The sequence below is a fragment of the Daphnia pulex genome, chromosome 2, assembly GCF_021134715.1.
Source record: "Daphnia pulex isolate KAP4 chromosome 2, ASM2113471v1".
NCBI classification, from domain to species: Eukaryota; Metazoa; Arthropoda; class Branchiopoda; order Diplostraca; family Daphniidae; genus Daphnia; species Daphnia pulex.
Window position 1 is genome coordinate 6,789,182 of NC_060018.1, and position 27,637 is coordinate 6,816,818.

General features: G+C 40.7%; 6 protein-coding genes across 9 annotated transcripts; all 6 read right to left on the minus strand.

Annotated features, from left to right (window-relative positions):
* Positions 1–230: 230 nt before the first annotated feature.
* On the minus strand, positions 231–8,351 carry LOC124207408 (brain tumor protein-like). Its single transcript, XM_046604847.1, has 3 exons — positions 7,917–8,351; positions 5,403–5,758; positions 231–5,221 (listed from the first exon to the last, which is right to left on the minus strand). Exons 2-3 carry the CDS (start codon positions 5,664–5,666, stop codon positions 2,672–2,674), a joined length of 2,814 nt encoding a protein of 937 aa, XP_046460803.1. The 5' UTR covers positions 5,667–5,758; positions 7,917–8,351; the 3' UTR covers positions 231–2,671.
* Positions 8,352–8,881: 530 nt separating this feature from the next.
* Positions 8,882–13,159, minus strand: LOC124207420 (harmonin-like). Its single transcript, XM_046604874.1, has 16 exons — positions 12,643–13,159; positions 12,468–12,585; positions 12,274–12,357; positions 12,183–12,194; positions 12,018–12,114; positions 11,930–11,954; positions 11,716–11,871; positions 11,497–11,641; positions 10,914–11,116; positions 10,599–10,848; positions 10,444–10,512; positions 10,318–10,380; positions 10,149–10,226; positions 9,895–9,993; positions 9,155–9,804; positions 8,882–8,962 (listed from the first exon to the last, which is right to left on the minus strand). The coding sequence occupies exons 2-16, from the start codon at positions 12,570–12,572 to the stop codon at positions 8,926–8,928; spliced, it is 2,073 nt and encodes a 690-aa protein (XP_046460830.1). The 5' UTR covers positions 12,573–12,585; positions 12,643–13,159; the 3' UTR covers positions 8,882–8,925.
* A 205-nt stretch (positions 13,160–13,364) lies between these two features.
* Positions 13,365–15,979, minus strand: LOC124207428 (serine/arginine-rich splicing factor 7-like). Its single transcript, XM_046604883.1, has 7 exons — positions 15,801–15,979; positions 15,529–15,682; positions 15,099–15,275; positions 14,150–14,263; positions 13,994–14,086; positions 13,805–13,930; positions 13,365–13,740 (listed from the first exon to the last, which is right to left on the minus strand). Exons 1-7 carry the CDS (start codon positions 15,856–15,858, stop codon positions 13,695–13,697), a joined length of 768 nt encoding a protein of 255 aa, XP_046460839.1. The 5' UTR covers positions 15,859–15,979; the 3' UTR covers positions 13,365–13,694.
* Positions 15,980–16,376: 397 nt separating this feature from the next.
* Positions 16,377–18,463, minus strand: LOC124203600 (2-phosphoxylose phosphatase 1-like). Its single transcript, XM_046600301.1, has 7 exons — positions 18,375–18,463; positions 18,161–18,252; positions 17,923–18,093; positions 17,647–17,842; positions 17,436–17,585; positions 17,228–17,371; positions 16,377–17,167 (listed from the first exon to the last, which is right to left on the minus strand). Exons 1-7 carry the CDS (start codon positions 18,389–18,391, stop codon positions 16,495–16,497), a joined length of 1,443 nt encoding a protein of 480 aa, XP_046456257.1. The 5' UTR covers positions 18,392–18,463; the 3' UTR covers positions 16,377–16,494.
* Positions 18,464–18,652: 189 nt separating this feature from the next.
* Positions 18,653–23,525, minus strand: LOC124203586 (cytosolic carboxypeptidase 2-like). 4 transcript variants are annotated; one of them, XM_046600276.1, is made up of 16 exons: positions 22,960–23,525; positions 22,707–22,879; positions 22,209–22,373; positions 21,915–22,147; positions 21,704–21,850; positions 21,507–21,636; positions 21,323–21,433; positions 21,221–21,257; positions 21,070–21,140; positions 20,839–21,008; positions 20,607–20,766; positions 20,310–20,546; positions 20,032–20,123; positions 19,580–19,670; positions 18,983–19,519; positions 18,653–18,916 (listed from the first exon to the last, which is right to left on the minus strand). In XM_046600276.1, the coding sequence occupies exons 1-16, from the start codon at positions 22,979–22,981 to the stop codon at positions 18,713–18,715; spliced, it is 2,580 nt and encodes an 859-aa protein (XP_046456232.1). In that variant the 5' UTR covers positions 22,982–23,525; the 3' UTR covers positions 18,653–18,712. The 4 variants fall into 4 exon arrangements, 3 of the variants coding, with proteins under 3 accessions (XP_046456232.1, XP_046456222.1, XP_046456241.1); XM_046600266.1 differs by having other exon boundaries at positions 21,507–21,639; positions 22,960–23,523; XM_046600285.1 differs by lacking the exon at positions 22,707–22,879 and having other exon boundaries at positions 21,507–21,639; positions 22,960–23,521.
* Positions 23,526–24,284: 759 nt separating this feature from the next.
* LOC124188973 lies at positions 24,285–24,981 on the minus strand. Its single transcript, XM_046581912.1, has 3 exons — positions 24,711–24,981; positions 24,427–24,644; positions 24,285–24,365 (listed from the first exon to the last, which is right to left on the minus strand). The coding sequence occupies exons 1-3, from the start codon at positions 24,964–24,966 to the stop codon at positions 24,285–24,287; spliced, it is 555 nt and encodes a 184-aa protein (XP_046437868.1). The 5' UTR covers positions 24,967–24,981.
* Positions 24,982–27,637: the final 2,656 nt, after the last annotated feature.

The window sequence follows — 27,637 nt, forward strand, 5'->3', positions numbered from 1 at the left end:
AGCCCTTGACAGCGCGCGTACACTCTCTCCGTCGTCAGACCTGCCTGAAAACTAGAGAAACTATTGAATGAACCTTCATGCCGACATAACAACCGACTCTTCCACCATCCGGTCAGAGCCATCCTGAGTATGTAACGATGCTGTCAACGAGATTCTGAAGCCTTGTGTTGAAAACCTTTTTTTTTCTGTTTTAAGTAAATGTGGCGGCAATGAAATAATGAAACAAAATACTCGTGCTTTTGCTTTTTTTAAAGGAAATAGCTGATAGATAAATAACTGCCACCTTTCGTTAAGATACACGCGAAAGGAAGAATGGAGAGCAAAATAGAGACGAGAGATGGGGGGACAGAGAGAGAAAGAGCCAATCCGGAAGCGAAATTAACACTTTTTAAAACTGAAATAATAACAGTACAGTAATTGAGGTACACAAGGAACAGTGGACACAGACCCAGGGGGGCACAGAGGCAAAGGCATTTGTATACAAGCGGCTGATGGAATCGATTCGACGACAACAAAAAGAACAAGACAAGCCAATTTTCCCCTCTAGTGGTTTTGAATTCCGCGTACGATTAAAACATATTCACTTAAAATTAGAAGAAAAAAGACGGAAGTGACGATGAGAAGAAAGATACGGAAAACTAAATGATAAATGCCGGTCTCCTTGGCCAATATCATCGATCATAGCAAAGGAGCGACGAGTCAGGAACACAAAACCCAAAATGATACTGAATTCTAAAAAAGACCACAAAATAGGATGGAAATTCCAAGGAGCAGGACAGACAAGATTGGCTTATCAATTCACAAAACAATTTCAAAAAGTTTTAACTAAAATTAATGTTTTTTTAAAAGAAGTAAACAAGAGCAACACAACGAAACAAATGCGCACCGAAAAAACTGGTAGCAAGGAAACGCATGGAGATTTTGCAAATAAGAAAAAAAAGAAAAATTGGCTGTTAACACAAACCTTGGATGAATATACATGTGAGAAGATAGCCATAGAAAAAAAAAGAGTATATAGAGCTGCACTTGTTTTTATCAGGCACAGGGGGTAAATTAAGAGAAAAGCCACATTAAAAAAAAAATTAAAGGGGACTGAAAGTAATGACAATTTAGAATTTCCCTTAATCCCTGCGCAGAACAAACACGAGAAGAGCCAACTCTAACATCCAACTTCATCTTTTTTGCCTTTGAGCACTTGGATTGGCTACTGCTGACTTTCTCCCATCCCACAAAAGAAAAAAAAAACTGCACGAAGTATAAATTTCTACTTTCGGAAACAAGATTATATCAAACTTGACTGGCGATAAACAAAAAGGAAACAAATGGAAAATGAAAGAGGGGATGAATTGGAAACAGGAGACAAGTTTGACCCTGCTATTTAAAGACATTTTGCAACTTCACATACACATCAGGTGAATCGGAAACAGCCCCCCAAATACGCCAACCTTTCCCGCGAGAGAAAAAAAGAAAATTTCAAATCCAATAAGCGCCTTTAACTGACGAGATCATTGCCGAGGAGTGTGGCAGAAGCTTGCGAAAGAGAGCGACCACATCACAGAAAGAGGAAAGTCTTCTCGTTAACATTTCTAGTTGGTAATGATAATAGAAAAAAAAATTTTAAAGAAGGATGCCATTACAAAAGGCGAAACTTTGTTGTTTTTTAAAGAGGAAAAAAGCAGTAATAGTTAACCAGAGAAGAATAGTGAGGCTTAACTCCTATCACAGGCCGAGAGTAATGACTTGTTCGAAATGACAATACTTGAAGAGTTCTTCACAAGTTTAGAGGAATTCGACAAAAAAAAAAAATAGAAAAAAAAAACTTAATTACGGATCAACAGGATTGTGCACGTTCTTGATCAGTTGAGCCTCAAAGTGATAGTTATTGAAAGAAGAAGACAGTTTGGATAGATTCAGATTGGTCCACGAGCCCAAAGATTTGTTTCTTTTTGGATCCCAGGATGACGGGCGCATCATGACACATAGTTATACAAGCGAAGAAGTCTCTCCTCATTTCTTATTACTTAACCAACAAAAATAAAAACTACCATCAAAACGAACCGACGTAGGAGGGTAAAGAGGGGCTGAACCGTTGATACAACAAAGCCAACATTCTAATCAATTCGTGAGCATTTCTCAATAGTACCCAATTTTTAAAAAACGGAAGAGAGCAAAAATAAAGAGGAGCTATTGCTAGAATGCACGACAGCTGCTATTAACCATTCCCAAGTCAACAATTTCGCGAAGACGAGAATTTTTTTTTCTTGACTTTAAATCCATTCAAAGACATTTTTTTTTTGTTTTTTCAAATTTTTAATTTTAAAGACGAGGCTCGCACTTCCTTGCCGCAAGGTTCCACATTTTACTTTCTCAGGCTGGCAACAAAACGGGTAGATTTCTCCGGAGCTACTCCCACATTACTTGACTAGTTCGTTTTTCTTCTACCAAGTCGAGCTACCGAGTCGACTGATGATGCGAACTCAAAATATTCAACCAATAATTGATTAAAAACAAGATCGATTTAAGTGCATTATTCAAATCCCTCCACCGTTGTTGGAGAGACGCAAGAAATCGGGAACTTCCGGTTCCTGACGATAAGACCCAAGGGGATATGTAGATTGACAAGAGAATGTAGGAAAAAAAATATAGAATGAAAGAAAAATTCAACGACCAATTATAACGCCAGAGGAGGGATTTGCACGTAACGGTAGACGTAGAGACGATAATCTTTGCTGGCCAAGACGACGGATCCATCGTCGAGGAGAGCCACATCGAAGCACTGGGCATGCTTGACCTTGGATTCGAGCGCCGAGATCAGCTGTCCATCCTGAGTGAAGATGGTCAAGTTGAAGTTGTTGTGGTTGTCGGCAATCAGGATCTCGCCAGCAGAATTGATGCCAACACCGATGGGGTAGTTGGTCAAACCTTCGCCGCCAATCTGACGCAAAAAGACACCTTCGTAGCTGAAGACCTTGACGCAGTGAGCACGGTTGTCGGAGATGAAGATCTCTTGCTTATCGTTGACAACGACGCCATTGGGGAATTCCAGGTGTTTTGAGCAACCGAATTTGTGCAACACGTTACCCATTTGATCGAAAATGATGACGCGCATCACTTTGCACTCAACCACGATGATACGGCCCTTGGAGTCAACTGTGACACCGCGAGGATGCTGCAACACATTAGCACCAAATTTGCGGGCGAATTGGCCGTACTGGTTGTAGATCTGGATCTGATGAGTAGGTGAACGCTCGGTGACGATGATATCCCCAGAGGTTTTAACGACGGAGACACGATTGGGGTAGAGTAACTGTCCATCCCTTTTGCCGCATTCACCAAACTGGAACTTGAAGCGTCCTTCCTTGTCGAAAATCTGGATGCGATGGTTATTGGTGTCGGCAACAATGATGTCATTTTGAGCGTTGACAGCTACACCAGACGGTTCAGTGAACTGGCCCTCCATTACACCAAATTCGCCAAATTTGCAGTGATAAATCATCTTCTGACGTTTAATCTGAGAGCGCGGAGGATAGAGAGAAGTGCTCGACATCAGCTTGGACAGCTCGAAGAGAGAAGGATCGTTTCCCATGGAAGAAAGTGATGAGCCCTCTAATCCGTTAGAGCGCATAGACGACGGCGGCATCTGAAACGAGTCGAATCCACCAGCATTGGTGCTCCATTTCTCATAAGTAGGTGGTTGTGACAGACTGGGAGTTCCCAATCCAAGGTCGTTGAGACCCAATCCGAAACTGTTGCTGGACGTGGACGTCGGGAATCGTTTAGCCATGAAATGCGAATCACCATTGGGTGTAGACAAGTTTCCAGCTGGGCTCAAACGTCCATTGTTGAGGGTCAAGTTAACACCGTTGACCGAATAGTTGGTGCCCAGCAGCATGGAAGTGGGTCGAGCGATGGGAGGCTGCATTTTGGACGCGGCGGCTGCCGCTGCAGCTGCGTTGAAGGATCCAGGTGTGTTGGGTTCGTTGGTTGAACGGATGTAACCGTAGGTGTTGCGGACTCCAATTTGAATAGCCTTGTAGTTCGACATGAACTCGACATCCAGAGAGCCTTGGAGATTCAAATCAGGTGGGCAGAAGGCGAATAGAGCAGCGAATTTAGCATCGAGTTCTTTCTTGAAGAGAAGAGCTTCTACTGGCGACGACTGCTTCACTAGACGCTCGACAAAGCTGCAAGTCTTGAGAATTCGCTCCACCGCTTCCTGGGTCTTGTGTCCAAGATCGTTCAATGTTGTCTGCTTGTTGTTGTAGACACTTTCTAATTCGCGAAGGAGTTCTTCACGTCTCTCGTCCAAAGCAGCGCGGTAAAAATGGTAGGTTTCAGTGACATCCGTCTGAGCCTTGGACAGCTGGTTGGACATTTTGTTGACAGCCGATTCGGCAGCCTGGACGACGGTTTTGAGCTCAGCAGCCTTGGCGCGAGCATCATTCAAGGTACGGTTAAGTTGGTGTGCCAAACGAGGGGCAGCTTCGTTGAGAGCCTCGATATCGTGAGCTGGTCCGCTGTGCTCCATCAGCAAACATTGGGTGCAAGCTGGGACGGAACAAGTGTGACAATAAAGAGTTACCGACTCTCCGCGATGACGGACGCAGGGCCGGCTGGCGTTCTTGCAGTTGGTAAAGTTGTTGGACGACGAAGACGGGTTGGCTAGCTCGGCCAATGTCATGAGTCGATGTCCCTCGAAACAGAGCATGAATTGATGAGCCAGGACGCACGAAGTGCAAAGCAGCGAAGCGCAGTCGAAACACTTGGCAACAGCCAAGACAGGATCTTTGGCTTTGCAAGCAGTGCAAGTAGCGGAATTCCATCCATTGTTTTCACAGAGCGGAGTTGTAGCTGGCGTCTCGATCATGTGCAGAGTCGAAAAATCTTTGAAAAGACTGGACGAAGACGACGATCCTTGATGAGAAGGCGGCGACATGAGACAATCAGCTTTGCAGACTGGGCAGTTGGTACTCTTGTCCAGCAGATCTGTCGTCATGCCATCGTTCATTTGCTGCTTGTCCCAGCACATCTGGCAGAGTGCGTGCAGACAAGGAAGAACTTTTGGTAAAACGGAAAAGGAATCGCCGACGCCACAGACTGCGCATTTGGTGGCCAATCCGGGGCTAGAGACTCCACTGCTGCTGGTACTTGAGTTGCAACCTGGTAAACCACCGCTAGGTGGCCGACTGCTTGTTCCACTGCTTCCCATGCTCAAATTGTCCTGTTGTCATAAAAGAAGGGGGAAAAGAAAAAGAAAAAAGGCTTAATACACAAGACTTGTTTTCTACCCCACCAATCCACAATATATTGTTGTCATGTAGAATAAAAGCATTCTAGTATTCAATTACGTCTGATTCCCCAATCGGCTTAGTGTTTGGGCTAGATGGGAAAAAGTAAAATACCTTTAAAGCTGATCCGGAATCCAGATTGCCGCTACTACCCAATCCGTTGAGGTAGAGGCTGAGTGCTGAATTGTGCATCATAGATGAGCACGATGAAAAATTGGTGGAATTCATTCCATTGAAAACGCCACTGTCGCCGTAACCAACCAATGGGCCGAGTCCAAGATCGCGAGCCAAAAGCGGATGCTCGTTGGGATCGGAGAAGGAACCGAGTGGTGATGTGCCGACCGAATCCAACGAGGACGGACTAGGCGAAGATGCCATGGCGAAATTTAAACGATCGCACCAAGAGATTTGTGTTTTATTGAACGACAACAACGATGATGACGACGATCGACACTAGTTGCAAATGGCACCTGGAAAAAGAAAGAAATTGAACTTGTTGCCACTACACATGGAATTGCAAGACCGACTTGGACAAAGAGAACATGATGAAAACACATCTAAAGAAAAGTTTCTAAAAGAGAAAATTCCTCGTCACGCACTTTCTCTCTCGGATCGTGAATGTGGCAAAAATAATACACCTTTTCCTTTTTGGCGTGAACGTGAAAGTAGGCCACTTTTCACCAGTTACTTTCATCCAAAAGATTTGGTTTTTCTTTTGTTGGGTATAAAATTCGAGAAAAATACATTTAATTCAGATAAACTTCCGGTGGTGAATCCGAATCAGTGCGTTTTGTGTTTGAGATCACAGTTCGTTGTGTTGGAGATGTACAAAAGAAGCTTTCCTATTGGCTACCGACAAACCCCTCTTGTTCTCCCCCCTTCTCTCTCTCCCCTGTCTGTACTTTATCCCTCCTTTTCCAAGAGGGGCTGTGTGTGTGTCTGGTTCTTCCACGTTCCCCTTCTCTACCTCAGGTTTCCGATCAATAATCGGGCGGCGTCCCAACTTCAACATGTAGAATGCTGCAGACAGAGGGTGTTGCTATCCGACGACGACGACGACGACTACCACACAGAACGTTACTTTCGATGTTATCGATCTGCTTCAAATAAGATGGCTACTACTGAACACGTGTTGCCTCGTGACGACGCCAAACACAAAAATACATATAAAAAGACTATTTAAAAAAATTAATTCACTCCAATCAAACGGATTAAGGCACGTGTTGCTGCTGACTCATCACGTGACGAACGAGGGAGAATCGATCCAACGAATCTCCATCCAAACTAATAACCCCCAAGCATTTTCCATCTCGGATCAATACACACACACACACACACTGAGCCCCCCCCTCTAAAGCGACGTCAATACTTTTTTCAATGCCCATTTGGAATTTTTGGAACAAACAACGAGATCCCAACGGTTTCAGTTTGGGGTTCTTCTCTACCACCCCCGCTGAACACAAAGAAACCCAGAAATATTCCACCCCTCTGAATCTCAGCTTCCCCATCCCCCACACATGGAAGATGTTTTTGGACACAGACAAAAATGTCTTTTCTCTAAACTTTATTGTGTGTAGTAGACCATCTTTCATATAGATTGAAAGGAGGAGGGGGAACATTCGAGAATGGGTCAAAAAACCCTGAGGAAAAGGGGGGGGGGGGTCAGGAAAAAAAAAGTGAGTACACCCATACCCCCTCTATTCTTTTCTTTCTTTTTGGTAGGCAGCTGCGCCATGTTGGCCGCGCACAACAGCTGTTTCCGTTTCAACCCGGGCTGACCCTCTCTCTCTCTCTCATCGTGACGACACTCTGATTCGTTGAATGTTAAGGGGGACGGTAACCATAGCAACCCACGTGCTCTCCCCCCTTAGTATCACCCTCCGACGCTGACACATCAGGGGTGGGGAGACAAAAGAGGCCATTGCTAAAAAATACAGGGCTGCCCTGTAACACAATCAAAAGTAGTTGGTAGGGAAGATCAGAGGCCCGAGGGGGTTCCTGCTTCCAACATCCTCCATACCGGAAACATGAAAGGGGGGGAGAGAGAAATTCTTTTTTCGGTGAATTCAAAACCCAACAAAAAAAGAGAGGGGAGAAATACGAGAAGTGAACGTACTTTCGTAATCCCTATTATATAACTGGTAGTGACCGAGATAATAAGAAATCTCCCTCTCGAGACAATCAACCCGCATTTTCACCGTTTGAAAAATCGTGACAATAGTCGTGTGTGTGTGTGTGTAAGACTGTCAACCCCACCTTCCCAACACACATTAAGTTGCCTTTCACTCTCTTGTAAAACTGGCCAGATGACCTGCTTTTTCCGCACGCGGGACACCCGCACGGTTTCTCTTTCTGCACGCGGCATTTCCCACCAACTGAAAGTGTGAAGAAGAAAAAGTACCGCTACGTTCGGTTACCACGTGCACGCGCGGGACTTTCACGTTTTCAAACGGCGCGCGTATTCAAAAATTCTACACCTGACCTCAATATATAAAACCGTACTCGAATAACATACCAACAATTTAACCCACCATCTTGCCAGACAAAACACGAGGGCCCCACGAGACAACTGGTTGCTCACACACACATGACAATGCAAGACAAAAATAAATGAGATTTGTGACTTACTGGAAAACTTAAAACGTTGAGACGATGTGTTGAGTAAAAGGCTGAAAAATAACGGCATTGGAGATTCACCACAAAGATGATGCCGTCATGACGTTGGAGCGTGCTTGTTGTGTGTAACAGTTCCTGGCAGCAGCTCTCAGACGAATGGAGCTGCTGACGAAAAGAATCTATCCCCTTTCCTTTCTCCCCTCCTCAACCAAGTGACACACTGCCGCCTGGTGGTGGCCGTGCCATCTGCCGGCTGAATCGCTACAAAACGAACAAAGGCTGCTGCTGCTGCTGTGTGAGTTTCTCTTCCCCTCTTCTCGCTTTCATGCCCTCAAACATTCGTCACCTGGCCATCACTTTATTATTACGAGAATAAAAACGAGAACAACATCGAGTGGCAGATGTTGCGAGACGAGTTGATTCTCTTGACTTTGAATAGTTGAAACAATCGTAAAATTTTATATTTTTCATGACGACGAATCAACAGTGGGTCACCACCACCACCACTGGTCGTGTCGTATTCCATTTGCGTGCGCGCGCTGCCTTCTTTAATACAATTACGTTCAAGATTGGCATGGCTACGGCTAGACGGCGTGACCTATCGATTCACTACTCCATTTGAACCCCCTCATTTTTCAATCCAACCAAGAAGAATGTGTGCACCACTGCAGCTGCCTGTCGCCTATGGCGGCTTTATGGGTGCCATACTTCAATTCCTTACCTGAATGTAGGTACCTGAAAAACGTTGCAACTATTTGTTGTTTACCTTTGTCGTGGAGACCCGACATCTCGACGACGACAACAACAGAAAAATTCTTTTACTTTTGCGGCAGTAGCTACTCTAGTCATCATCATCATTTTTATGATAGATATAGAAAGTTGCCATTGTTGTTGTTGATCTTGTGCTTTCTCTCCGGCTTTCTTTTTCTAGCCAAGTGTAAATGCAAAAAGAAAATATAACCACGCGAAAAATAATGTACACTGGAGGAGATGTATTTTTTCGACGACACACAAAAGAAGATCAGAGTTCGGTCACGGGGACACAGTCGATGTACGTTCTGTCCAAAATAAAATAAAAAGGACGATTAATCTGTAAATAGATATTTATAAACCCCCGAAAACTTTCGATCTCAAACACAAAACATTGAACGTGGAAAGTGTCTAGATAATAAAGTGAAAGCAGGCGTGACTTGGTGTGTGTGTGATTACAAGCCGAGCAATATAACAGTGCTGCTGAATCGTTCTCTTACGTTTGACCAAAGTCCGTTCGGGAAACGTAGGGATGGACTTTGATGGTGACTTTATTATCGGCTGACTGAGAAATCGTTACATCACGGGCCGACCCTCCACCAAGTGAAGTTGTGGAGGCAGCAGCTGCCAACGAAGCCATTTTAGCTTGAATATCTGATGATGGAGCCCGCCTGAATGTCGATAGGACAGGTGGTGGTCGATCGGGAGAGATTTCTTTTAAAACAGGACTCATTTCAGCTGATGGGGGTTTCTTTGTTTCTTCATCAACAAGATCAGAGGAAGGAAGTCGCTGCCTCAAACGGGCTCGAGAAAGTGTTTGATTCAATTCCGTCTGTAACTGGTTCTTGATGGCCCCGTCCAACGACTTTCCTACTCCGCCAGGTGATACACTATGTCTCTTCGGCGGCAAGAAATCCAATTTCGTAGGTTCAGGTCGCAATTCTTGATATGTACCAATCGACACTCGTACAGCTGGCTTAGTTCCTTCCGGTTTGCTGCGTATAGTAGTCGGAGTAGTTCCGTCCTTCTCATCTTGTCCGGATTCATCCATCTTTCGGGGTTTTTCAGAAAGATCGTAATCGGGAACTGGCACGGGCGGCGGTGGTGCTGGCTTTTTCCGTGCGGCGATAGTCACACCTGTCGGCAACGGCTGAATAAATAACACACACACAAAAAAATTAACTGTCAGACACTCAAATAAAAATGTCTACCAAGAAACGAGTGAAAGCTATATATATACCGGCGGTGGAGGAGGTGCTGGCGGTGCGGATTTACTCGTTTTCAATGGCAGGTGCGTGTTCGATGCCGGAATTTCTTTGACTTTACCTACCTGACTAACCTGTGAATGCACAATCGGAAACGTTTTAAGGTACTAGGGGTTTCATCAGTGGTGGTGACGCACCGATTGTATCGGGGACAAGCTTATCGCGTTATCTCGTATCCCATGCTATATGCCACTAAATAATTAGTTGTACGACAAAAAAAAAATGTTACCGGTTGTCTAGTCGGGCTGTCGACGCTGACGTCTACGGCCTTTAGCGATACCATTTTCTGTTTGAACTCTTCCATTAACTGTGAGAAAATAAAAAGAATTAAATTCGGAAAAAAAAGAAAACTTTTACAGTAACAGTTATAGAAACTGATCATAGATGGCCATCCTTACTTGCTCGTGAACGGTACCTCCACCAACTGACTTAACCACCTTTTCCGGTTCCACATAAGTCCTCTAAAAAAAATACATAAATACAATGTCGAATGACACAATCGTAATGAATTAGTTGCTAATTACCGTTGGTGGTGGTGGAATGGGCTTTTTCTGCGACGAAACTGTTCCGTTTAGTAATTGAAATCTGGCGTCCTGTCGAAGAATTAATTTGAACGATAAAATTTGATAACGAAATTATGAAATGAAAGTGGCATCTGCTGATGTTGACGTGTATATACTTCAAGCTGTTGGCGGTCTCTGGCAAGTTTCTCCTTTTCTTCCGCCAGTAATTTGTGAGCTTCTTGAATCCGCCGGCGTTCTTCTTGCAGCCGCTTTCGTTCTTCTTGTTCCTCTAAAACAATAGACGTTCGGTTCCATTGGTGAACGTCTTGATGAATCGTTTCTTGGTCGTTGTGGTCATGTCGATTCCATTCCATGTCGTTCCGGCGGCGGAAATCGACTGTCGCGGTGCCGACCACTATGCCTCGTCTGAGCTCGAAAAGAAAACATTTTCACGTCTGATTTCACTCGTAACACAATGATGGATCGACAACCTTTCATCAATGACGTCAATCATTTCTTCTCTGACGACGGAGAGACGTTTCTGTTTTCCGTTCTGCAATGGGCTTTGGTCGCCGTTGATGGAAGACGCGGCGCTATTGTAGCCGGAAGATTCACCAGGTGAAATGAAATCACTACCAGCCCCTCGGCTGATAATCAAATTCAAAACAGTCGATTCTCTCAGCATGGATACCGCCTGTGTTTGGTGAAATTATAATAATGAAAGCCAGTGAATAAGAGCATATGATGATGAGTCCGTTAATAAACAATAGGACTGGATCGGCCTGCTTAGAGTGAAATCGATGGGAAATGTGAAACACGTTTGAAATTTCAATTCAATTCTTTTGTAGGCCGTTCGCATCAAAAGAGGTTAACGATGCAAAGCGCGCTATTACGAATGAAAGAGAATAACAGCAACAACAAAAAGGAGGATAAAAGAAATTGTTTTGATACCTGATTTGAATGAAGAACAGGAAAAAATAAAAGCGTGACCAGAAAAATAATAATAAAAAAAAATACCCAAGGTGGTCCGCGTGACTATGACAAACAAGACGAGAGTTCAAGGATAGAGTATACCTCATCGAAATCCACGGAGGTCATATCCATGCCGTTGCAGTGGAGAATCCGATCACCGGATTTGATTCCGGCAACCCTGGCGACGCTTCCTTCTTCTGTCGTTTGAACGTAGACTCCTCGTCTGTGCGGTGGGCCTTCGCAGACACTGTATAGAAGAAACAAGGAGACCTCGTAAAAAATAATTTGATCTTAGGAGTGCCCTTGACATGTAGAGCGAACCTGCATCCGAATCTTCCTTTATTGTCTGAGCGGAGAGTCAAGCTGGCGAATGAAGTCGCTACTTCGCTACAACTCCACGAAGATGATGTTGACAAGACCGGATGGTGGATTCGGTCGGTCTTGACCGGTCGCCACGATAGAGCGTGATTGGTACACCTGTAAAATTCGACTGATCGTGACTAGCGCCTTTAAAACGGGAGTGATGCAAACTTACTCGTAAAATGGGACGAGGCCTCCACCTAAAATAGATAATAGAATTCATTAGATTTCGCAAACAGGCTGCTGATGATGAAATGACTTACTTCTAACTGACAAGGTGACGTGGGATTTTGATCGGATGAAATTAAGCATCTCTTTATGTAATGCTTCTTCTACTCGCATGCCATCAATGCGGATTACCTGAAATTAAAAACGGTATCACTTACACACTAGACTACACAGCGCATTAATTTCGAATGTGATCCCACCTGATCTCCAACCTAAGATTTAAAAAAGAAAAGAAACAAAGGTATTGATTAACATGATTAGAAATGATTTCAGTTGAACGTTAAATGTTACCATTAATCCTTGCAGCTCGCTTTCACTACCAGGTACAATTTTGGTAACAAAGAATCCCAATCCATATTCGCGGCCGCCACGTATCTAGAATGAATTTTGAATTTAATAATGAATTTTGCTTCTTTCCACGTATCTATAGAAAATAATGATGTTGCTATTGTTTCATTCAAATGAAGAACATGATTGTTGCTTACCCCAAATCCAAAATATGGGACGCCTGGTCGTCGATTCAGTCGTATTGTTTTTAATTTCGCCGGCTTCAAGCAGACCGGATCAGCGGCATCAGAATAGATATCCATTACGTCTCGTATTCTTTTCGAAAAAAGGTTTAATCGGGGCACCGACACAATGGAACAATACAATCGTCACCTAAAGCCCGAGGCAACGGATGCGCTGACCGTTTCCGCTCTCGAAGAAGAGTCAAAAACTAGAAAAAACGGCCCAATGAGGTTTAAACCTGAACTAGCCAACCAAAGAGATTTCCACCGACGAGCTGCACTATCCCATCACGTGCAACCACCTGATCCGTTTTTTTACCGTTCGTGCGCTTTTTGCTATTCGGTCAAACACGACAAAGACCGTTGGGCTACGAGGTCAAATCAATTTTAAATGCACAAAGTACGCATCACCGGAATCAAGGACGCCGGAAATAATCCTATAAGCACGAATTTCCGCTAATACAATCCACAAACAACAAAAAAACCCCAGATCAGACAGTATAGACAACAAGACCGAGTTCTACCACCGACTGCAGTTAACTGAATACGAACCGGCCAGCTACACTACCGTCTCCTGCACCCCTCCTGCTCACACACCTGCAGACCGCCTCCCCCAACCGAGAAAAAACGTAGGAAGGAAAGGTTTTTTTTTTCATGAAATAGGAGGGACACTTCCTGGGGGGAAGCGTGCGTCCTATTATAGTAGACCGTATGTGAGCATCACAGGAGGACAGGTGTGTGTGTAGCTCCATCACAACCGACATCTATAGTTTTTTTTTCTTCCATCCATCGCTCATTGGAAATATTTACGTTTATAGAACGCGTTAAACATTGCGCTTTAATTACCAAACAATAGAGCTGAAATTCTGAAACTTTCCAGTGAGTCATGTATTGCAGTTCTTTTCCAACTGTGGAATGTCGACTGAATAATAATAAGATGAGGGCTAGTGATGGGGAGGCCGATGGGGTGTAATGGAGACGAGAGAGGGGGAAAAAAAGGTTTTTTTTCTTTCATGTCGGGGAAAAGTGAAATTTAGGGACCGTCTGTTTTCAAGAAATTTAGAATGAAGCAGAGCAAAAACATTGCGCCGTGTAGCTTCGCTACGTCAGCCAGCCATTATTTCTAAAGATAACCCAGAAAGAAGTAAAAAATGTAAAAAAAAATTATGATGTTGCCCAAATAAAGTATGTCCTCAATATTTATCAATCGTCGCCGTTGGCACGCGGGCTGACACTCCGTTTAGATGATCTATTTACAAAAATAAATAGGTCAAACGGTTCAAATTGTTTAAAGCATACCATTAATTCCTCACCTGCTCCGGGAACGAGAAACCGAACGTGAACGATCGTGCGATCGGTCACGGGAACGCGAGCGATCTCGGGAACGGTCACGCGATTGACTGCGATCTGAAACGGATCGGCGCGATACGGATTTTGACCTGAAAGAAGAAGAAAATATTAGTTCCGAGTACATATTAATGTGCGAATCACACGATACTGACTTTGACCGGGTAGGAGACCGAGTGCGTGAATGACGTGAAACCGATCGGGATCGACGTGAGTGGCGAGATGTGGAGCGACTACGAGAACGATTCCTAAATTGATTAAACATTTTCGTTAAGAATCGCACATTTAAAATCTAAATATTTTGAATTTACTTTGAACGGCTGGGAGACCTGGAGCGACGAGAGTTGGAACGGCTGCGACTACGGTTCCTTGAACGTGAGCGGCTACGTGAGCGGCTACGAGAGCGACTATTGCTCCTTGATCCACTATCAATAACAAATAAAATAGTACAAATTGTGTTTTAATTAGGGAGTCTTTAAAATGAAGTAAAGAAAAACGGGGTTTGACGATTCTCGTGGACAAAATTGGCAAATCATTGTGACATGGAGCGTAACGGCCGCTGTCTTAGATGGGTCAACGAAATTCTGGGCGTTTAAAGAGCAGACGGGTGCTAGAGGCGTACGACGACGTAGCACTTCAATGAGGTCACTTGGGTGAAAACAACAGAAATAATACTACATGTTGTAGTTCCTGAATAATTTGAGCTACTGTACAGAATGATTAATTTTCTTTTGTGTGAGGGATAAAGAAAGCAGAATGACGTCCACTTTCAGACGGCGAGGAAGTGTCTCAAGTTTAAGTGACGAGGGCTAATCGAAGACTCATTCATTCGAAGAGGCAGTGAGGCATTCTAGCAGACTTGGTCTGACGCTGATCAATGCGTCTCTCAGCGCAGAACGTCACGTAGACTAGCTGTTAGCCGACTGGCAGAAGGTAGACCGTCGCCGGTCCTCAAGCTACCGACGTTCGGCCTACAAAACGCCATCAATAAACCACCCAATGTTACTTTAACATGTAGTCACAATTCCATCATCGAGATTATGACTTGCCTTTTTACACAAATTACAAACACAGATTAAGCAACTGTTCATCAATATTTCCAGCAATACTTCAGACAGAGCCTCTGCTTTTGCTATACTTAAGTTTGTAAAACTTAAGTATTCAATTTGTCAAAATTTGTGTTATCACAATCAAATTAAAGTGTCAAGCTACATGTTAAAAAAAACTTAATAAGTAAGTTGGAAAATTGTCAAAATTTACCGTCTACGACCGCGACTGTACAGAGGGCAATCTCTAGCATAATGGCCACGACTTCCACATTCATAACAGCGATCTTCAGGATGGAAAGGTCTTCCACGTCGAGATGGTCCGCTATAACCGCGCGAACGAGTTCGTCCTGTTGATAACTCTACTCTGCATCGTCGACCACACACAGTTCTAAAGCAAAATTATTTAGATTACTTATGTACTATTCAATCTGGCTCAAACATCTCATCAACATTCCACACGTGCATGAGATATTACAATGTGAAAATTTGTCAACGTGCACACAGAATTCAATTTTAGGTGATAAAAATTAAACATGCTTCCTTCTAATAGCGTAAAACACTACACACCAACCTTTAAATTAACTTTGTACTTCAAACTAGGAACAGATTACTAATACACAGTTAACTGACTCATGTCCTACCTTCCATCCAGACCACGAACAGCATCTTCTGCATCTCTTGGATCTTCAAACTCAATGAATGCAAAACCAGGAGGATTTCTTGCTACCCAGACACTTCTTAGTCTTCCATAATACGAGAAAGCATCTTCTAATTCTCCTTTGGACGCGTTGTTTCCTGGTAGGTAAATAATCGTCGATTAAGAACAAGAACAGCTAACACTTGTCGTGTAAACAGTGGTGAATATACACATTCTGGGAAGATTCACAAACTCGAAATCCTTGGAATGACTTACCTAAGTCTCCAACGTAGACTTTATTGTCTGTGTTGGTACTCTCCCGATTGCGAGACATTGTCTCAGTGGTCGCAAGTTCTAATATAAATGCGTCGAATAAGCCGGTATCAATCACAGGAAGTTCTTACTAGGGAGCAATGGCGTCTTCCTTATTAGAGGTGGCGTCGTCTGGGCACCAATGAATGAGCTATTACATTTTACTTTTTGGAACAGACAAATTTTAAAATTTACTAACAAATTAATCGGTTTTTTTTCAAGTTATAGTGTTAGAAATTATTTAAAAGTATTATTTGAAGTATTTCTTTTAATATAAATATTTTATTTGTAATAATCGATGTATATCTGGTAATCGATAATTTAAAAATATCGTACCCGGGAACTTCAAGGAAAAGAGAACACTTTTGAATATGATGCGTATTCAGTGCTGGAGCATCGGGGTTCTTTTCAAGTTTCAACAAACGTAACTAAGCTTCTTTTTAAGTTCTAAATGTTGCCTCCATTTTGCATGAAGAAGACATTTTACATGAAGGGCTGTTTCAGTATCTGCGAAGAATGTAAATTGAAAACACGACTGTGTAAAGAAGGAAAATCTAAATGTATTTAACTATTTATAACACTCGAAAATAAAAATTTAAAAACAAACATCACGTATCCGCTAAAAGACCAAAAAGATGAAGATAGAAAGAACTGCGGACTAGACTTCACAGGCTTCGGAGAATTTCTCCGTTTGGAAATATCGTTTCATCTCAATGTGAAGAAAATTAACGAGAATTCGAGCATTGCAGTAGGTCGGAGAAGAAGGGCAAATTTTCTTAGTAACATCAAGGCCATTCCACAATATGCGTAGGTAGTATTGACTTCCCTTCGAAAGGATTTCAAAAGTAAGACGAGACGCAAAGTGAGGTAAGTAGCCGTCGTAAATATGAAGGCTTGCAAGAATGTACATCAAAGTCAAATCATGCCCAGAAAAGAAATGGAAATAAGGAAAATTAAGCAGAATTTTCGATTTACGCTTTTTTGACATGTTGATCCAAGACAGAATCTGTTGATCAATGTTGTTTAAGAGGCCGTAAGCTCGAAGGATTGCTGCTTTCTTCAAATTAAGGCCACTAGCGCTAGCTTCAGCTTCACGCTTTAAGTAGTAATCCAAGGACATAATGGTGGTCGAGTTTAAACATATGGATTCTTTAATGGAGCAATCAGGAATTTGATCGTGACAAGCGTAATGAAGAACCATATCTTTAAGAGTACTAGGAAGAATGGATTTTTTAGATTTCCCGGAATTCTTGAGAATCATTTGCACCTGGGAGGAGAAATTTGTCAAACTTAAATCGTTTTCGAACAATTTATTTAGTTCAAGTTTATGCCTAAAAAGAAAATCACATAATTAGTTCGAAAAAAGAAAACAAATCTATTTTATTTATTACGATTTCTCAAGCCGAATTGCAGCTTCGCATCGACAATTTTTAAAACAGAAAGTCACGTCACTCTTCTTTTGAAGGTTTATGTTCAAAAACGTTTTAGAGCCCACGAGTCCAAACAAGAACGAATAGACCGACTGAATCGTTCGACTTTGTAATAAAAAACAAATTTTAACATGTTTAAAAAATTATTAGAAATAAGGCAAAACAATACCTGTATGGAGTTGTGCTTGCTGAGACATGCTTTACTGCATTTGAATCAGAGAAATCATAGTATTTTGCATAGGATTCTTTAAATCCATTTCCTAGTTCTATCAACTGTGAAGCCCCTTGTTTAGACAACAAACCAGGAATACAAAAATCACTGAGAAAAATAGGTTATAAAATAATTCTTCATATTAAATGTAAATAAAACCTATATTTACCTTTTAGGTAGTAGCTTAACCACAAGAAGATCTGATTTATATGTCCTAACATAATTTTCTAGTTGTTTATATCTTTCAGTCACATATGAACTACAATTTATTTCTATTTTATCATTCACTGTAACTAGTGGGCCTCTATCACCATGTCGAAATATTGTTATAACTCCCAATAGATCATATTCTTCTTCAAAATTACCTGTTCATGTAGGATGTTTTAATAATATAGGAAAATCATAACATGTTTTAATGAAGTCAGCAGTAAAGAATTTAGGTTACCTTCAAGACCATTAAAATGATTTAGAGTTGGAATATTGCAGTATTTTTTCATGGAATCAAGAAATGCAGATGAAGCACCTAGTCCATTATTGATAGAGCTTTGTTCTCTAGCTGCGATATTTGGTTGTGTGTGTTGATCATGTTGCAAAAGCTGTAGATACCAATAAACACCTACATGAGGAAAAAATTGGGGCATCATAAATAGAAATAGTAACAGCAGGAATCTTGCTTTACCCACCTAATAAAACAACAAATACAGTCCAAAAAGTCATGAAAAGTAAGCACTTTTTTTTCATAATGGACCATATCCAAGTACTGTAAGAGGCAGGGCTAAAATATATGAGCAATAAATAATAACTTTTTATCTTAGTCCACACAATAAAAAATTAGTCAACAAAGAATAAAGGTGACAGAAGTCAACATGGTACGTAACGATAGTAACGAATGTTTACTTGATGGTTAACTCCATCTGTCGGTTGACTTATTTTTTTCCGAGAAACGCTCAACGATACTCCCATACGGTAATGCCGTAGCTCTAGAATATTTGAAAAATGAAAAGTAAAGATCCATTACATCTAACAAAATGTACCCTATTAATTATTACAATCCTCACTGGTTTCCACTTTTGCAACGATGTCTCTTTCACTACGCACACCAATCAAAGACCATCCGTCCACACTCATCATTACCATTAGTTGTAATAAGTAAAAAGGACGAGAAATATCACCAATTTTCATCTAAAACTGTATTATCGGGAAAAGCAAATATTCCAACTAACAACAATACAAGATCATTTCTTCATAGCATTCAGCACACGGCTGAGTGCTCCAACTCGATAAAGTTCAGTTTTAACGTTTGCGTTTAGATTTTTAGCGTGTTTCTTCTTCGATTTTTTCTTAGGTAGTGTAGTGGTTGTTTGTGATTGTTTTGTTTTCTGAGCAGTCCCAGGTGGGCTATCTGATAAGGATTTCAATCTGTTCACATCTTTTACGACCTACGATGAATACAAATAGCAAGGTGAAATACATTTTATGTCATCGTAGCGAAGACGGAAAAGTACCTGAAGTGTGAACTGAGCTTTGGGTTTTGCGCCTTTCAAACCCGGTTCTGGTACTTTCTTTTGCATTCCTCGAAGCGAATCTGGTCTATTGATTGTAGGAACATTTCTTCCATTAATCGCAGAAGGAAGATGGGTTCGGAGAAAAATTCCATTTACTGAAGCTGTTTTTGCTTGAAAATCAACTAAGATTTGATTTTTAACTTTTGGCGAGGAAACTTTCGCAGATGAAGTAGTTTTATCTTCGGATTCGGAACTGCTAGGAAATGATACCGTAACAGGCAAGGCATTGTCAACACTAGGCAGAGTCAGACTTCGAATTAATTTTTTAGGTCTTCTCCTCTGAGGAAGATCTTTGGGTTTAATTCTACTGGAAGATATAGTTGGCGATGGACCGCTTCTAGGAGATGCTGACGCTGAAAGATACGATTTTAAAGAAGGCGATCTGGACGGAGAGGGAGAAAAAGAATTAGACCGCGAACGTGGTCCACAATTCAAACGCGACATTTGCACGTTCAGTTGGCTTATACAGCGAGCAACCTTTAAAAAATAAAAAAAACTTGATAAAATATCAAAAATGTTCCAAAAGAGCAGTCAAACCTGAAGAAAATCTGTTTTTTTATGAGAGCCGTTGACCAGTAGGGAAAATCTTCTCGACTGAAAGCACCTTTTGGCATTTTCTTCCTCAGGACTATTAAAGAAATAATTTGTTTAATTCTTTGCATCTTATAATTAATCGACATTAAAATATGCCATGAAAATGAGCCTCAGATTTAAATGTGATCATGTTTAGAATTCGGAACGTGCAGCATTTCAATTATGTGCGCTTTAGTTGGAAATCAAATTGCTTAATTTTTTCCAGCAATTTAAATTTTCCTACAAGCATTGGTGTCTACTGTTAATTTCAAGTTCGTCTAGCCATAGAAATTATGCTTTATCCTAATGACCATCTAAACGAATGAAATTAAGGCTTTACATACCGAATTCAAATCAGACCTTTTACTGAACCATCATAGGCAAAAAGCAGAGTAGTTTGCATTAAATGTGCGTACCTATCATCGTCGGGAACTCTAACGTAAATAGGTTCTTCTGCCGTGGATCCAGCATTTGATAAATAACGTAAAGCACGTTCAATCCAATGGACCTAATTCAACTAAACGAAAAGAAATATTGATTTAACCAGGAATACAGGCAGATTGAAAAGTGTTACTGACCACATTGTCATAAGACATCCAAGTAAGTTTGCAAAAAGAATATAACCACAGCAATTGTTATGCAGTTTTTTCGTTTCAAAAGCCGAGAATAGAAAAATAAAGGCAGAACGACTTACCCGGGTTGGAATTGGATTGAAGAAATTTGCTAAAGTTTCGCAGAAAACATGGCCAATTTCCTGATAGTCTTGAATACTAAAATGAGTTTGTACTAAAGAACTATCTGATCCGGTCAGAGTTCCACAAACGGAAGCTTCCAGTGTGTAACTGTACTGAACGCCAAGTTGTTTCATGACCACTCTTCCAGTTCCTTCTTTAGCACGCTGGACCACAAATTTGCAATTCTCAAAATCGAACTGGAATAAGGTGAATCGCATTACATTTTTAGAAGAAAACACTTAAGGTGGAATTCTAACCTTGCCATTAGAAGCTTTGTGCATCATCAACGGAAAAACTTGTTCTATTAAAGGTAGATCGTTTAAGTCTTTATCTTCACATCCGTATATGAATACATTGTGTTTTCGAGAATGACTGTGGAAATCACAATAGAATGCCACTGGACGTTCTTCCATTAACCTGTCATTTATAAAATAAAAAAATTATTAATTAATAGGATTTACAGTAAAATAAAATCTAAGGCACGCATACTTTCTTATCAACATTTTAACGTGCCAAACGGATGGATAACACTCTCTACTGACGACACGGTATTGTCGATTAAGGTCGCGCGCAGCAAGAGAACATCGGGTGTTGCCAACAATAACGCCGTCAGGGTTTAGCATAGGGATAATTTTGAAAATAAACTTTTCACGCAACTCCTGTAAATATAGAAAATTCCAATAAATACGAATATATTGTTTCAGAAAAATTTTAGTCTACTTGAGCACATGCACTAGGTCCAGTCAGAAAGTCCAAAACACCATCCATTATCCACGAACTTGGAGTTTCTCCTAGACGAGATTGGTATACGTACATGAAAATATAAGGCATATTCAGCAACGGGCACGCTGTAAATGAGTGAATTACTAACCCGGGTGGACCCTTGCTGTAAGAACGATTCCAGATTTCTAAGTATGGAATATGCTAAATGATTAGAGAACTAAATGACATAACTTTTGAAAAGTGATACAACCTCTGAATCTTCGGTGCTGGGACTAGTTATAGTCAGGACATGCACGCTATTACCGGCCAAGCTTCGACATAATAGACGAATTTTACAATATTGGGCACGTTCTTCGTCGTTCTGCATAGATTCAAAATCCACACAAATGAGCTTTCTCTGAAAAATAAATAATCCTCCATCTCCGCAAATATACCTGAATAAAAAGTAGCCTATCTTGCAAATAAGAATATGTGTATGGATAGCAATAGGCTAGGTACACAGTATCATCCGAATGTGGAAATTCTAAAGTGAAGCTCAGAGTGTGAGTGGGATTGGTGCCTTCTCTCCTGCCAAAAAGAAAAAAAAAACTACATTTTCTTTCCAAATTCAAAGATAAGGAAACTAATTTACACGTTATCATTGCGATAATACGCGATGCGAGTGCCACAACGGGTCCAACCAATTCCTTCTGCATCCGCACGTTTTTCCGAATACATGAGAGGTTTCATTCCTTCTAAATAAAGACTGTCGGCTTTGGCAAAGTTAACTATAGAAAACCTAAGCAAATTTTGTTTCAGCTTTTCCATTAAAAAATTGGTTACTTAACTTAAGTATTACTTACCGATAGGTGGTTCTAGCTTGCATGTTTTTAATGCTAAAATAAAACCACTGTAAATGTCTGGAGGTGTACAGATCGGGACGCAAGTGAAGTTCGTAAAAGTTCCCTGTTATTCTAAAGACTTTCGATAAATTGCCCGATTCGAAACGAGATTCGAATATGAGCGAATCATCTGGTACGAGGAATCGATTGTCATCCGCTGGTGCAAGGCCATTGGCAGTGCTGGATCTTGTAAACTGGATTGCAAATTTTTTATCAGTAAATAACAAAGTGGAAAACGATTAATATTATAATTACATATGGGGCTGTGCTTTCTGGTATGTAACAATAAACCAAGTCTCCTCCACTCTTTAGGACTTCATCTCCCCAAGGAGATGGTTCTGGTTCCGTTCCTGTTGCTTGATAGTAAGGCTCCCTTTCTGAGAGGCACTTAAGGATGTGTTTAGGTGTGGCAACTGCCATCTGACAAATAAGAGTAGCGGTCTTAATATGAATGATCTTCACAAGTAAAGACTACAAGTCTAAACAGCATGCAATTTATCATTTCTGCCTATAACAAAAAATGAAAATGTTCATTTTAAAATACCGCAATGAAGCTTGTAGGTTATCTAAATCTCAAAATTTACAACTGTATAGCAACAAAATATGTATCAAACAGGTATTGCAAGAAAGTTAAGATGGAAAGAATGAATAGAGTGCTTCACAGATTATGCCCAACAAGAAACAAAATGAATTCAGCCATGTGACTGTTACTGTACAGTGCAAAAAAATATTAGTATGGCATTGTAACTTCACCTGGCATTCTGCTGGCCAACGTGGGGCTTGTTGTGGACCAAGTTCTCTTTGAAGAGAAAATAGATGTCTTGGTTCGCTTAGTTTAGGACTTGAAATCTCATTGTCAGTAGAAGGTAAAACTAATTGGGTGGTTTGATTCAAGTTCAAAGTAATGGATCTAGTCACACCATTTTCTACACATGAAAATTATAACGACAGACAAGAGGACGAGGTTCAAAAAGCCTTCTAATTATAGAGTAATTAACAATTTTACCCTTCTCGGTAGCGTTGTCCATGGTCGTGTGAAAAATAGTTCTTTTGTCCACGTTTTTCGTTCAGTCTGTGTGAAAAATGACAAAAAATGATAGAATGTGTGTAAGTTCGTTTCCCTTGACAACCAGACGACAAAGCTTTGATATCGAATAAATGAAACATATCGATTATTGATTAAAAAACTTACCTTTTAATAGTGTTGTGTAAATAAGTGTAAACTACAACTCATATTTTTTACGTTTTAAAAATTAAGTTTTATTAAATATTTAATTATTTGGAATCCAAACCTTGGGTTGAAGCTTGGTAAAGCTGAGCAGCCCAGCGTTAAACCGTGCTGCTTCAAACAGATATGCCACTATGACTATATAAACTTATAAATCAATGACAAAACCTTGCACGATGAAATTTCCAGACATGCTCAGATGCTCACGTTTCTGAGGAAAAAAGCTGTAGAGAAAGTTATATCAATTAGATTCGCTCTTGGATAACGCACCAACAGTCAGCAGTGACTGTGTATATACTGTATGCATAAATAGTATATTGCGGGGTAATGCCAAACTAATAGAACCTAGGAACGCAATATTAGAGCACAACTCGTTTGACGACGATTATTTAAAGTATTTAGAATTAGAACATTTCGGAAGGTAGTAATTAGAAATGGAAAAGTATAGAACTTATGATCAACTCCAAGTAATACTGAAAAAAAAATAAAGGCAATGACAATTTTCTACGCGCTAAAAAGGCAATTAAACGAAGCGCTCGCGTCATGACGATAGAGCATAAAAGTGTAATTAAATTTTAATTTTTCGTTCAGTGCGCCTGATAATAACGTCGAGGGTTTCGAATGCGTATAGCGCTGAGCAAGTGAACATGGTCTGGAGACTGGATCCAATAAATGAACATCCGTAGTGTTCCATGTTTTTTCAATAAAAATCAAGCAAAGAAAAGATACGAGAAAAAGTTATCCAGACAAAACAAGACATTTATAAATAGAAGGCGAGCCAAACATAGTAAATCACGTGATATAACGATCCAGGCGCCCTTTTTCGAAAATTTACAACAAAGAGACCACATTTCGATTGTTCTGTCACGAGCCTTGACATAGTTATATCTTTAGTCTATCAATATGTAGTGCACGTTGCTATAATAAGTAGCGCTAGTTGCTAGACTACACACGTATGCGCACGTAGCCCAAATTTAATTTTCGGTTTGAAAACTTAACAATTAAGGGAAATTACTGATTCAGGGGGGGGGGGCTGCTTCTGGATAGGATATGGAAGACGTGTAACGACAGATGCTAAGTCTTAAAGGTTCTCTGGAACTAATCTAAGTGACAGATATCCAGTTATCTTTCATTTGCAACCACAAAATAGCTAAATTTCCACCTGCATATGTTTCCGTTGGAGGCTAAAATGAAATAAAATTCGAATGATAAGAACATAATTTGGAGACTATTTAAATTGAATACTTCATCACATCCATATCTGTCCATAATTGTTACTAAATTTCTTTCAGGTTCAGGAATTTCAGTTCTCTTGATAAACTTTTTCCAATTGTTTTTTAATGTACTTAGATTAATTTCACCTTTGCTGTTTCTAATGAGCAGTCTGCATTCATGTGCAAGAGTTTCTTTGAATAAAAAGTGATTGAGCTCATCCTTTTTGCTGACACTTCGTACAACAGGATCTAATGATGGAATAAAATGTTAATAAAAACAGCTTATGCTAGTTGCCAAACAAGTTCCACATTTACCTCTTCCACATTTTACAGAAGCATTAGGTGGTAGCAATGGTGTAGGCAGTGTAATGTGTTCATCCAAATCAATCAAATCAGGCCAGTTCTTCACTGTATTGTTACGCAAGAGACCATTTTCTAAGAAACTAATTCTTGGACAGGTAATATAGGAATCAAAATTAAACGGATCCTCATTAGTTGCATCACGATCGTGGTAGCCTTTTCTCTCAAATGTACGAGATCTCCATATATTGTGGGGCATTTGGCAATTCATATTTACAGGAAGATACTAAATAAATCTTCTTCAACACTTAGTGAAGAGAAAATCATAAAACTTTTCTTGAAATCAATTGGGTCAATTCAGTTATATGAGTCAGTAAAAAATCCATACAACCCAATCAAAAATTTAGTCTACAAATAATCGAACCATGTGCTTTGCTTTTTAGATAGCGATCACGTTTACAGAGTCAGAAAGACAGAAAGTACAGACGATTCAAATGATGGATGGAGCAGCAGGATAAACAGTGCAACGATGCCAGTCAAGTAAATTATGAGGGTGACCGGTGTCGGTAAAGTGCAGGGTGCATGTGCAGGAATGGGTGTGGAGAGATTAATTTTTATTTTAATTTTTTTTTATTCGTTAAATTTTGAAAAGTTGTCAACGTGAATTCTGCAAAACCAAAACGTTTGGCGCAGTCATTTTTTTCATCTTCAGCGTGGTAGAAGCCACATGGTATTGACAACTTTTCAAAATTTAACGAAATAAAAATAAAAATAAAAGTTTCAATGTAATTAAATGATTACACCACCAGTTTTTTTAAAAGACATAAAACCTAACCTGCAATTTCTGTGAGCGGCATATGGACCTGCATTTTACCCACCAACCTGCACGCCGCACCCTGCACTCCAGACTCCGCACTTTTTATGTTGCCAAAGCGAATCTAAAGGAGTATCATTCTCAATTCTCATTCACTTGACGGCATCGCCAATCCTATCAGATGTTTACCTGTCTGTGACGTTTACGGTTTACGTCTCTACCCTCTGACGCGATCCGCATGCTCTGTAGGTAATTAAAATGTAAATAATTGTAATTGGGATAAATTGGTGAGTCTGCATACGCATATGAATTTCCACCGAATAATCCGAAATAATCATAAAATACAAAAAAGGCAAAAAAAAGCGCTATCCCAAAACTAAAAAAAGAGGAATTATTTATTGAAACTTGATCGTAATAGGCGGTAATAGGTTACTTGGTAACTACTAAAGCCCCGCAGTTAATCAATCTGTTTGAGTTAGTTCAGGTAGACGAATACATTCATCACCACTAGGTGGATTTATTCTTCCGCAGAAGATTTTCAAGGCAATTTTAAGGGAATGATACCATTTATATTATAACTAGCATAACACACTTCTTTGGCAGACCTAGTCTTTGTTCTCATCAGATATCTCAAATAAGCTTTACCATTGATCAAGATGGATATGGAAGAAATGTAACGATAAGTCTTAAAGGTTCTCCGAAACTAAATCCAAGTGAGAGATACCTTGTTACATTACTCTTCACCTATATACATACAAAGAATGACAATTAAAGGCCATTTTGCTTAGTACCTCACAATGAACCTTCTGGTTCCTCCGGGGATTCGAACTCGGGGCCACTCGACACTACGCTGGTGGAACGATCCCTTATCCGATTCAACCACGGGTCCTCTATATATTCAACTTTTAACTGCAATAAAATATCTGACAGGTGATATTAAATTGACACTAATTAGAACAAATATGTTTAATGTGAAAAGTGGAAATTGAAGTCTGGGCTTCTTCTAAACAGTGTTAATGCGCGTTGATATATTTTCATTTGAACTTATGATAAAAGAAAAATTCAATTGCATTACCATATTTGGTTTTAACTAAGCGCCACCCATTGATTTTCAAACGGTGGGCGTTTTGAAAGAAAGAAAAAGATCAACAGCGTCAGCGTGTCTCTGCCATCTCCTCGGGGCTATAAGCGCGTATGGTCGCTAGAGCCTAGATGCGAGTTTCTATGCGCGCAGTTTAAACCATTTTTCATTTTTGAGGCGTGTAGTTCAAAAATATAAGAAGAAACTTATTAGCGCCATCTATTGGCAAAACTGTAGGCAGCGTACATACGCCACAAGGTACCCGATAGGGAATGTTAAGGGTAAAGGGTATATATACTGGTTGGTATAGTAGACGATCATTCCAACCTGTTCCGCTACCCTCGGAAGTCAGACCCGGTAAAATGCCGCTTATACTCCCGATGAGGCTGCGGTGGGTGTCATGTCTTCTCCGCCGCTTCCACCGTCCAAAGACCCGCACCCGGAATTGAAGCCGAGTGCGATCCGGATTCCAAGGTGAAGGTATTCAGTTACCCGTTGTGCTGATCGGGTCTTTCTCGATCGACGGACGGAACCCCCGTCGACGATTCGATTGCGTGATCGAGAGGGACCCGACTGATGAGCTCGGACGAGGCCCTCCTCATTTTTCGGACGTAAAGGGCACCTATACTGGCCTTGGTGTTTTTTTTGAAAGGCGACCTGCCGCCTACCATCCGACAGTACTGCTCCATGATCTTGTCTTCAAGGATTTCCTTCTGACGCTTGAGGTGATTGATTTTGTCGCTGAAATTCTTGGTTTCTTCGTGAAAGTGATTCTTTTCTTCCAGGGTCTGGCTAAGCAGTTCGTGGTACAGGGTCAGCAGAACTGACACTTGATTGATCAGATTGCGCTTATCTTCTTCCAATGTCGTGTTCCACTGCTGCAGTACATCGCATTTGTTGTTCAACTTGCTCAATTTCACGTCCAGATTGGTAACCTGTCATTAAACCGATAAATTAGTTACAACGTAATTGATCTACCAAAAAATTATTTTTACTTGATGACGAGGTCAGTTCTTCATTGGTGTACTTCCGGATATCGCGCTCCAC